Source organism: Heliangelus exortis, chromosome 2 (assembly GCF_036169615.1).
Source record: "Heliangelus exortis chromosome 2, bHelExo1.hap1, whole genome shotgun sequence".
Lineage (NCBI taxonomy): Eukaryota > Metazoa > Chordata > Aves > Apodiformes > Trochilidae > Heliangelus > Heliangelus exortis.
In genome coordinates this window covers 67,689,006-67,701,058 of record NC_092423.1, presented here as the reverse complement: position 1 = coordinate 67,701,058, position 12,053 = coordinate 67,689,006, and the positions used below count along the sequence as shown (strand labels likewise).

Here is a 12,053-nt window from a genome sequence, read left to right as displayed (position 1 = left end):
GTGTGTTTTCAGAGAATGGCAAAACCTCCTCATGGATAATCTTTGCTCGAATCACACAAAACTTAAGAGATTTGCCCTTCATGGTGCTGCTCAGGAGAACAGAGAAATGTTACTCCTGTCTATTGGTGGCCATTTGTCCATCTTGAGCAAATGGGTTGATACGCAGCATGGCTCAGAGTACAAAAGAGCCAGAGAGCTATTGAAGTTGGAGGAGTCTTTGGGAAAGCACATACACCAACCTCCTGCACAAAGTGAGGCTGACGCTGAATTCAGACCAGGTTTTTTTGGGTTTTGTCCAGTCAGCTCAGCTGCTTCTTGATGTCAGTGGCCTAGAACCTCTTTTTTATTTTTTATTTTTTAGCCCTGCCTTTCCTGCGACCCTGTTGTGGGCTCAATCCTGGGCCAGATCTTCAGTAACACATCAGAACACTCTTGGCCTCAAGGGGCAAGGCACCACCTTTGAAAAGCCAGGCCTGGTTCAGGTCCCAGCATACAGCACTGCACCCCACCAGAAATTTGGCTTGAAGATGGCTATGGATGGATAAAGCTCCTAATTTGGCCATTGCTGTCCAGACTTCACTTCTTTGGCTGGGTGGGGGCAAAAGCAGGACACAGGTTGCTTTTCCACTTGTTTGTAACCAAGCATGGAGAGGATGGGTAGAGGATAGACCACACTTTCCTCATCCTGTTCCTATTTAGTAGCCCTGCAACCTGCATTGGTGTTCCCATCAAGACTGTAAGACATGGACTATCAGAGCCACTTAGTGCTTGAATTCAGCATTTGGAAGGAGCTCTGAATTGAAGCATCTGGTGTGAGGGACAGAAGCTTCCTGGTGAAGCTCTTCTACCTAGCCCCATGAGATCAGGCTGCAAAGCAAAGGTAGGAAGGACCCCTCTGTGTTGCATGACAGTGTGGGACCTTCATGTCTCCAAAGCCAGCAGCACCACTTGGAGATGAAGATGGTTGTTCTCTTCTTACACTGTTCATCCCAACACCACAAGCAGCAAAGCTGGATGGGTGCTATGTGTTGGCCATCATGTCACTGCTACATGTCAGTGCTGCTTTATCCCCTCAGGGATAGGGAATTACAGGTTTATTAGGGAAATACCAAGGATGGCCCCAATGTCCACTCTGCCTCCCTCTTCTTTGAAGTTCCTTGAGATCCAACCAAACAAAAGCACATTAAGATGGTCTGAAATGCTAAAGGGCATCTGAGGCAGTATTTTGAGGAACAGGTTATGAGGGAGCAGACAGATCCTACCAAAAAGCAAGGCACAAGGCAGCTTAACCACACTCAGGTTTGTGTCCTGTTTTGAGCTTCCCCTACTAATTACAGCCCTGAGCAGATCTTCAGATTATGAAGAGCTTTACAGTGATAAAACTGCAAAGCACTGCTGAGTGTCATCATCCCTATTCATAAATGGAGATCCTGAGGCATATCCTGAGCTACTGTCACTTGCCTGGTGTCACCCAGTGGTCAGGGGAAGCATGATTTTGGCTCCCAGACAGAATTTTATCTCCTCTGTAACAAGTGATTTAAGGAAAAAAAAGCTTGCTAAATTCACACTGTGCATCTCACCCTGCTTGGCAGATTCTTTTCTGGTTAATGTGGACAGTACCTTATCTATGTGACTTTCAAACAGAGACAGGGAGACATAAAAACACCAGACTGACTGACATGTACACAATTAAATAGCTGTTAGTGTTCAGGCTGTTGTATAATCTCCTCAACACTCATGTTGCCTTTCCCTGTGGAAATAACACTATCTGTAAAATACACTCACACATTCAGAAAGCTTGGAAGAAAAGATAACAGATCATGGAGACTGGAACTCAGCTGACAACTTTGCTATAAAACTTTTGCAAAGTTATTGAAAAGGCATATAATGAAAGAAAAAAATCTTCTTCCCTTTACCTTCTCTCTCCTACCCATGCATTCCTGGGAAATTCAAGGGAGTCAGAGTGGACTCCTGAACTGATGTGGCATTACTGAAAAAATCTGGAACACACAAGTGCAACTTTTGTGCTGGGAAGGATAACAGCAAGACATAAAGTGATACAAAAATCTGACTATACAAAGCCATTTTATGGGAAGGTCTCCAGCAAAGATCATCTGCCTGATTTCTACTATCCTGCTCCCTCAGATGAAATTGCTCCTTTTCAGAAAAACTTTGAGCCTCTGCTAAGACAGATCTGGGTGCAAAGAGAAAGATGACTTTATCTGCAACAAAGGCAGACCACACACACTGGTGCTGCTGTAGGAGAGGCAGGACTGCAGACTCTCAAGAACCCTTTATATGCACCAAAAGCATTTTAAACCAGCACGTTGTGATGCCTCCTTTCCACCAAAGCACCCCCATAGCCTGGCACATTAACTTGCCCTACAGAGGCAGGGACTGCCTGCACCTATGCCCTCCTCTGCACAGTAGTGGAATTTCTCTTTTCCTATCGAGCTGCTGTTTGCACAAACCCAACAGAGTAAGGGAAGCAATAAGATGGTTCACCCACAGAAACTGGTTCAGCAAAGCAGCCAAAACCCCACAGCACTGCAAACCCAAGTCATCCCATGCCTGACCCGCTGGTAACCACCAGGACGGGACACAAGGTGGAGCCATTGGAAATGAAGCCTCTCGGTCTGCAGACAGGCATTTGACGGACTGCAGTGACATCGAGCCAAAGAGCAGCCGAAAAAACTGCTTTGAGGTGTCTTGATTATTAGGGGGGGGATTTCCCTCCCCACACAATCTGTTAAGTTGCACAGCCAGCTCTCAATTACAGGAGGATAAGTTTGTCCCTTTCCTTCGAAGGGGAGGGCGCCCCGACCTCTCACCTGATCACTGTGGGTGTGATCTCGGCACAGAAGAACACACTGAGGCTTCCAACAGCATGCGAGGAAAACATTCCCACGATGGAAAATGCCGTAGAGAATTTGTCTTTGACGCTGTCACTCATACCTGCCAAGACAAGAGCATTGGTAAAAGGTGAGAATGAGGCCAGACTTCCAAGAAAACAGGTTTATGTTAGTCATCTTCCCTAGACAAGAGTCTGAGTCATTTTTGCAATACTAATTTAAAACTGGCATTTATGAAATCCACTACTCAAGCACCCAGGACACAAACATACGTGAAAAAAATCATAATATTGTGCTAAAAATGGTAGTGATCTCTGGATTATTTATGCCCAGCCACCACAAAAAAAGTAAAACTCAAGAAAAAACACATCATTGGGCAGCCTTATAGGCACCAGCCACTTCCCTCCCACGTTCGACAGACAAGCAGAGGCAGGCAGCATTCATCAAGTTGCCAAATATCTGCCTGGTGGCTAAAGCTTGCAGAGAGGCTTGCAGGACAAGAGGTGAAAGAAACAGAAGTGCTCCCATCTCCATGCTAAGCCCCTGCACATAACCAGTCTGCAAACTCTGCTGAAAGCTCCAGCTTGACAGCCCCTGCCTGACAGCTCTGGGTGAGACAAGCTGATGCTAAAGATGGTGAAGCATGTCCCTAAGTCACCATGTGTAGCAAGGTTGTTTGCTCAATCATTTCCTGGCTGGATGGCAGCAAAGTTTCTGAGAGTGAGCAATGTCTATCAAGCACAGGATGGAAAAGGAAACTGTTTCCTAACCACTATGACAATACATCCCTTGCTTGATACCTTCTCACCACCTTTTGTGGGTAGGACAGAGATACCTGATTGTTGTCCAAGCTCACATGCTCTGTCCTGGCCAGTGAGGAGGCCTTGCTGTTTGCAGAGACTGTTGTGTTTTAAATGGGGTACATATTGTGCCTGACAGGAGCACAGGGGAAAGCACTGGAGCTTTGCAGTCAGTGCCTGCCACCTTTCTCCAGACAAGCCCCGAGATCTGCTGAAGAAAGGGCTGCTCATCAGCATGCAGTCCCAAGCAGATAGACCCTCCAGGTTGGATGTAATGAAAAGTAAGACCTGCTTTTGTTCTTGTTAGAATCATAGAAGGGTTTGGGCTAGAAGGGACCTTTGAAAGTCAGTGCTTTGCAAACTGAGGGGCTCTGGGGCACCTGGCACCTTTTTCCTAGTGGGTGACACTGCAGTATGGACGCCACAGGGAGTTATGAGTGCTCAGCAGAACAAACCTTGGGAAAGTCAGACAAGGCAGGTCCCTTGAAGCAAACACAGCAATAGAGGTTTTGTTCTCCTGCAGCCTGTCACTGCATTGCTGTTACAGTACTTTAGCCTGGGATAAGGTGCCCGAGGAAGTATTTTCTAAGGTGCCTAAGTCCCCTTATAAGAAGGGTCTTTGGAAAAGTCCAAATTGGCAATGTTGCTTCTGAGAAGGAGACTTTCTGAGAAAGCATTGACCTGTATCTAAACATGAATCTCAGGGGACCTCTGCACCCTCTCTTGACACACAGGGGGACATAAGGCTATGTGGAGATAATGCTACACTGAGATACTGTATATAGCAGAAGAGGCTCTCCTATGGGTGGGGTCTCTGGGCACTGTGCAGAAGTGAGATTTTGCCCTGCACTGGCACCTCTGCTCTGGGTGCTTTGGTCCCAGCCTTTTGGATCCAACCACTCCCTGGGAAAGCCTTCTGGCAGGATGTAGACACATCTGTAAATCATACCTGAGTCTGGGAGCTGACTGTATTTTCCAATCACTGGATCCAAGATGAGGAAGTTAGATGAATATATGAGAGAAAGGGAGACAAAACAAGAACACATTTTTGTTACATACACAGTTTACAAAAAAAAAACACCAAAAACCAAAAAAACCCAACCCAACACAAATAAACAAAAAACCAACACAAATATAAATCTCATATAATGCCCCCCCTACCACTTTTCCTTTCCCGTGCTGTAACTGGCATATATTCTCACAGCCACCAGACAGGACGTGCCATTTCCAGGCCCCTTTCAGCTGGAGGACAGCGTGCTAATGAGACACTGATAATAAATGCATCAATAAATCATTTTTTAGAGCTTCAGAATTACCACTGGGATTAACACAAAGGCCTCTTTGTTGTTAACAAACGGGGAGAAGAGAAACTGCCCTCCGATTGCAACCCTGAGGGAAGGGCGTACAAGTTAGAGAGCACTGGGGGGAGATCACTTCTCTTTGCCAAAGCCCTGAGCTGGTGGTCCACGGGTCACACTAGGTCTGCTTTTTGTCCTAAGGAGCACAGGGTGGTACTGAGCAGCAAGGGGAAGGGCAGAGGTACAAGATGCACACAGCTCTGCTGGTGATCTCCCACCAAGCTCCCATGATATCTCAGGTGACAGCCTGGGGTCTGGAAAGGGCTGGACATAGGGAGCCTCAAGGTCTGCTGTGGATTTGCTGCTACTGGAGACTACCCCTTCTCCCTCTCTCACTCTCCTCAAATTCTGATTTCATTTGCTAATTATGCCCAAAACATGCTAAGCTAAAAAACAGAGGAGGCTGAAACAGATTTCATAATCTTTCATGGTTCTGGCAGCTTTTCTGTCCATTAAGCAACTGCAAGAAACTCGACAAGTATCTAATGAACTTAAAAGAAAAAAACTTAGATGCATCTAGTGTAGAAAGAGCCTGATGGACAACACCATTAGAACATGGAGTTTTGGCATATTGTGCACACACAGAGTGTGCAATCTGCACATGAATGGTCACATCCAAAAACGGGATGTGGATGAGATGGAGCCAGAGGCTTCTTCCACTCTCATCTGGAACAGCTGGGCATGATAAACATGTGCTTGAAGAGAATATAAACAACTGTGCCAAGCTGAGAGCAAACACATACAACCTTGGAGTTTCCTCCATGTCCTGAAAGAGATTCTCTCTTTCCCTCCTACACTGCCACAAATAGCATGTTCACTAAAGGTTAACTTAGTAAATACTTTCAGGAAACACAGTCTGTAAATATGGACAATGCTTGATGGCTCAGGGCTGTCTTCAGCATGAGGGAATGTGAAATCTTTCCATCCTCAGTGCAAAAAAACCTAAACTTCTAAACTTAGAAATTAAAACCAGAAACAACCAGTGGAAGCTTCCTAGCAGTGGGGCTTCATTGCACAGCGGTCTAACAATTGGTAACTCCAAGAGTGGCAAAGCACACCCCACCTTCCCTCTGCTTGAACACCTCTCTGATCCAACATGTTCAACTTCGTCAATGAACAGAAAATTAAGGAAATAAAATTTAAAAAGGAGAGGGAATATTTCTGTTGCCATTTTTCTAACTGAAGCAGCTCAAAAAGGTGAGAGAGAGAGAGAGAGAGGTCACCACCTGCAAAGGAAGAGGTAGAACACTTGCTTTTGGCAGGAACAATCCATTTGAAAAGCCGTCACCTCATGAAACCTGGTGTATACATTCACATGGACTACGCACACACACCATGTTAAAAGTAGGGTCTCAGATGCATATTTCCATGCTGCCTGTATGTTGCTTACATAGCAAGATGCTCTGAGCAGGCAGAATATACACCTATTCCATTAACTCCTGCTTGTTTAGAGGCTATTTAATAAGCAGACTCAAGTCAGAAAGTTTTCCTTTCCTATCCCCTGCCCAGCTCTTTCCCAAGAAGATATTTCACTGAAATAAAATTCAACATGTTTTTTATTTCTAAGTGAAAGTAATAAAAGCAGCCCCTATGCTCAAGGAGCTTCACCACAGGGACTCATCCAGAACACAATGCCTTTTGTTAATGACCCAAAGATGCCAACTGTCTGGGAAATCCTTTAAATGAACTCAGCTTCTTAAACTAAGCAGGTGTATGGCACATCAAACCTGAGAAAGGCAAAGAAAACTGCTAATATTTCCTGGCCCCTTATTTGCACGTCAATTTTGTTCGGTCCGAAAACCTGGTGCCCGCAACTCACAGTTGAGAAGGCCCAGCTGCAGGAGCGACGCCAGAGCTGTAAGGATCATGAAAAGCAGGAGTCCTCCTCTTCTCCCCAGAAACCCGACCACGGGGCACATGGCCAGGCAGGATGCCAGAGCAATCCCAGCCATGGTGTAGTAGTCAGCGTAGAAGTTCTGCGTAATCGTCATCTTCGCTTCGTGCCCCATCATGCTTTTTGCAAAACAGTGGTGTATGCCGTAGCCAGTCAGCCTAGGGGAAAGGGGAGAAGGCAGCAGGAGGTCACTGCTGGGAAGGGACTGCAACATAATTCAGTGTAGGACACGTTAAGGCAGGAAGAATTTCTTTTACTGCAGGAATACAGAGCCTGGTGCAAAGAGATTCAGGTAAAATGAGCAATGATGAAAAGAAACCAAAGAAAAACCACAACTGACCCAGACATTTGCAATCTACTGGCTTCGTTTGTTGCTCAGGATTGGGCAACTTTATAATGGCTCCTAGTGTGTGACTGGTTTTCCCAATGTATTTCAGAACTGGCATATTTCAAGAAGGACATCTCCCTGTTCCCAGTGCATCTGCTGACAGCCACAGAGCCAGTGCTGCTGAGATGAAGCAGCATATATGCTTGAAGAGCTAAACACCACACTATAAAGTTCACTCCCAGAAAGACCCACCTGCCTGTGGCATTTGGTTGTACTAAAGACTGCATCTCACTTCCCAAGTTAGCCTGTTACAACTGAAAATACCTTAGAAATGAGTATTAGAAGTCACACATTGTACTACAGGTACTGCAGTTACAAAACAGTCAGCCCTAATTCAATTTACACATTTACACGACCCTTCATAGCACCGATTTTCCCCTTCTTTTAAAAGTTTCTTCATGCTCAACATCTTGCCACTCTATTTCACTCATCTTTCTCCTGTCTCCTCCTCCTGCCTCCCTCCAAAGCATGAGGGAAAATAATAGAAAGGAACAAAAATGAAGGGAGAATAAAAAGGAGAGCGGGGCTGGAGGTACAGGAGTCAGATGAGAAGCACAAGCATCACCCCTGATGTGGTGCAAAACTTCAGAGGAGTTGCTGGAGGAGGCCAATGCTGCCAACAGCCCCATCAGAGCACAAATACCCCTGCTGGGAAGAGCCTCCTGCCCCTGACATTTAGACCTGACAAACCTCATGTCACAAATAAATCGCGCCTGACAACAGTGACAGGCACAGATCCAAGTCTCCAAAAAAAATGAAGGGCAGACACATTACACATTGCAACTCTATCCTCCTGAACATCAGGAATTTGAAGCTTTGTCAGTGTAAACTGGATATTACTATAAACATAGAAGCAGTTGAGGGAATATGCAATTGCTGAGTGTATGACAGCTCAGGGCCTGGGGAATCTGTCTTGTGATCTTGTGAATCAAATGTTACGGATCAAAAATATACCCAAATATCAAACCACTTTCCTCCCAAACACAAGTTCTTGCTGCTACACAAGAACATAATTTGCTTTGGATATCTAGATTATAACTGACTCCTACTGTAAGTGAAATTTTAATCAGCAAAACAATATTTAATAAAAGGGCAGAGTTAACTAATGTGTGTCTTCTCTCTCATTCTTCTGTGCATGCAAACACACTTGCTGAAGTTATTATTTTGGCCATGACTTATAAAACAAATCAAGCACTTTGTTTTCCAACCCGCGTTCCCAGAAATTACACTATTATCTTAACTTTCTGAGCAGTTCAGAATAGCTGCTTTTAAAATTAAATACATCTATCCCCCTTTGATGTCTCCCAATTCCATGCAAAAGGTTCCTCCTCCAAGTTCCATGCTACGAAAATTTAGCACAACCCCACCTAACAGAAATAACAGAATTAAAATTAAATATTTTTTCCCCCCACCCCCTGATAACAAACACAAAAGCTATTTCCTCCAACACACATCTGCTTCATGCTCTACTTGGATGGCAAGCAGCCTCCCTGTGCTATTGCCAGAAGTTATTATTTGGGCTGCCTAGCTCTGGTTTAGGGAATTTCCAACTGTGCATAAATAAAAGGGTGAGGGAGAAGGGGAGAATTCCCCCTTCATAGGTTTTTCACAAATACAGTTAACACCAGCTATTTAAGCTACCAGCTCAGCCTAAAAGGAAAATGCTGTTTCAGAACAGAGGGAGTCACCCACCAGTGGGTGGGAGAGAGACACAAAAATCATAAAAGCAGATTCTGCAACTGGTAACACTGGAGACAGACCCCTGAAGTCCCTGTACTTCTGGGTGACTTTCTGTCCACCACAGGGGCTTCCCTCTCTGGGTTGGGACTAATCCGTGAGCCTGTTACCAGCAGTGAAGGCTGCAAAGCAGGGCCCTGAACTGATGAAGAAAAAGTCACAAGAGAGCTATGTACTTTTACATGGAGCAGAGGATGGGTGGATTTCCAGTCTTCTACTACCTCCTGTTTGAAAAAAAAACAAAAACCAGAACAACCAAAAAATCACAAAAGGATTTACAGGGGGTATTTCATGAGATTGAAAAACTGGAAAATCCACCCTCAGTGCTCTCCCTGAAATTGGCTAAATATCCAGCTCATCTATTTCCTCTTTACAAGGTGCTCAGCTTTGGCCAGAAAGGTCTCAGTCTAACCTGCAAAACCCTCAGGCAGACCCCTGGTTTTTCCCATGTCCAAGCCAGAGCCTTAGGATGCAGGCAACACATTGCTCTGTATGAGATGGCACATTGTGTCTCTGTGCCCTGTACATGATTGGGAAGAGGCAAAGCACATTGTAACCTGCTTTCAAAGACCTGTCAAGGGCAGCTGTTATACAAGGGAGCAGAACTGTATTTACTAGCAAGAAACATCTTCCTCTGCAACACAGCTAAAATGTATGTTACCAACTTGAATTTTTGCTCCTGCAGCATTAATGACTTCAAAAATCCCACCCAGGATGCCAGTAGGAGATGTCTGCATGTGGCCACACAAAACCATGGGTGGCAGCAAGGTTCTTGCAGTGATGCACCTGAGAAGACACATGGTTCTGCTCCCTGAAACAGCCAGTGAGTTCCCTCCACTTTTGACATAAAAAATAATACCCTGCAGCAGCTGGTGTTTTTTCAGGATTATTTATCAGAGACATTAGTGTAGGGTCGCACACCAGGAGCCCCCCATTTTTTCCCACTGCTGCTTCCAGTTCACCAACCACACAGCTATTGAAGCAGAAAGAGATGGGACTTACGAGTTCACACACAATACTACGATGTTTTTCCACAGGTTCCTTGTTCCCACCACTTTAACAATGCAGACTTTCTTCGGTCTCCTGGCTATCTCCTTTTCCAGCTCTGAAAAAAAAATAAATCAAAATAATTATTTCACTGGGAAGAATGAGAAGGAGAAGCTTTGCTTGTGAACTACTCACATTCTGAGGGATGTTCTGGAGAGCAGGACACAGTGAATTACACTAACAGGAGCTATAAAAATGCTGAACAGCCTATCCAAAGCCCACCTCAGGTTCCTCCTTTTCTTCCAGGCTTTCCTTAACCTTCTTGTGAGTAAGGAACTGCCCAGGAACTCCTTCACAACCCAAACTTTTCCCCAGTTTAAAAGGTGCATGTAAAATGGGGGCAGCACAGGGCTTGCTCCTAGCAAGCACAATATAACATTTCCTGAAGAACTTGTTACTTCTATCCCCCCCACAGGCAGGACTGTGCTTGTGCAGTTACAAGACCTGCTGCCATTCTGCAAAGCAGACTTGAAAAGCCATTCCAAAGACTGGGACTCAAACTCATTTTTAAGGCAATTTTTTTTGAAGTTTGTTAAAATCCAGGCTTCAGAAAAAAGCAGCTACTACACTGTTAGCTCATCCTCTGCCTGCCCCCAGATTTCAAATACTTAATATCGCTCCAATGGGTGTCCTAAACAAATAAACATTTCCCTAGAGAAAAATCCTTAGACATCATAATCTATGATATCTTGGCATTTAGAACTAAAGCCTCACAGTGTCCTGAAAGTGCTGGGCAGCTGCAAGCTAACTTTTCTTTGCAATGCTGCAGAAAGGCACAAGCCCCACAAATACTGTATCTGATATTCTTGTCGGCACGGGACAAAAACGAAGGACACTGCTTACTTCCCAAATACCATTAAGTTAGAGCCTGATATGACCCAAGCGTGCTAAAAAACCCCACGGTTTCCAAGCTACTGGATCAGCGAGGCAGCTGCAAGGGCACAAAGCCAGGTAAAAACGGAAGAAGCTGTAGCTAGGGAACAGCATCACAAAAACGATGCACTCCAGGAGCACAGGCTAGGACTGTTTTTTAGGGCAAAGAGTGGGACTGCTGCTTTCTAGACCCGACTGTGTTCAAAGGTGGCAGCGTGGCCCTGTTCTGGACCGCGCATCCGCTCGCTCTGTGCATGTGAAATCAGCCCGGGTGTCCTCACTTGTCCTCACCAGCCTGACCCAACCTCTGCCTCACTCCAACAAATAGTGATTTATTTAAGAGATGCAAGACAGGGAAAAATAAAAGTTAGCCATGGGGAAAAAAAAAAAAAAAAAAGTAAATAAATCACTCAAATTTACAAACAAAAAAGTGACATGTTCGTCTGCTGTCATTTGAAAATTGTATTATAAAAATAAATCAAAGAAACACTATTTATATGCAAATAGTTGAGCTATTCTCTGCTTACGAGTTACTGCTGGTCTGCTATCTAGAGTAACTAAAGGGAATGCTTCTGAGAAAAGTAGCAAAGGGTATTTTACATTAATGATTATACTTAAGCAGAATATTGCCTTACTACTTTCCTGACTACTCGACAATATCAATTTCTATGTAGCATGAAGCTCACAAAAGCAAAAAAACAGAGGTGGAGCAAAAGAGGAAATTGGTCAAGTTAATATTTGTACTACAGGAGAAGTCAGCAGGCTCAGTGCTATGTGGAAAAAAAAAAAGCAATAAAAACTGATGGTACCTAATCTCAAAGCACAAGGTCGAAATTATTTTGTAGCAAGATGCAAGATTCTGGAAAGGAATAAGTGGAAATAAAATAATTAAGAACAGCTGAGGCATTTAGATAAAATATAGTTATAAAGCCTATAACTGAGCCCAAGCCAAACCTTCTGCAATGAATAAGTCAAAGCACGCACTTGAAGCAGCACAAGGTTTTGAAAAGCTGCTGATGATTGTTTACTGTAATTTCAGCTGGTAATGAAACAATGAAAATCAGCATCCAAATAACACACATTGCAGAGATTTCATTTGGACAT

The 12,053-nt window shown here is 44.4% G+C and overlaps 1 protein-coding gene across 2 annotated transcripts in view; it reads right to left on the bottom strand.

Moving 5' to 3' along the window:
* SLC22A23 (solute carrier family 22 member 23) overlaps positions 1-12,053 on the bottom strand; it is a 113,356-nt gene that overhangs the window by 7,030 nt on the left and 94,273 nt on the right. For both annotated transcript variants that reach the window (XM_071736529.1, XM_071736530.1), the window contains 4 exons: positions 10,032-10,134; positions 6,830-7,062; positions 4,602-4,634; positions 2,832-2,955 (listed from right to left, as the gene is read on the bottom strand). In XM_071736529.1, the coding sequence (XP_071592630.1) occupies positions 2,832-2,955; positions 4,602-4,634; positions 6,830-7,062; positions 10,032-10,134 (493 nt within the window). The remainder of the gene's footprint in view (positions 1-2,831; positions 2,956-4,601; positions 4,635-6,829; positions 7,063-10,031; positions 10,135-12,053) is intronic.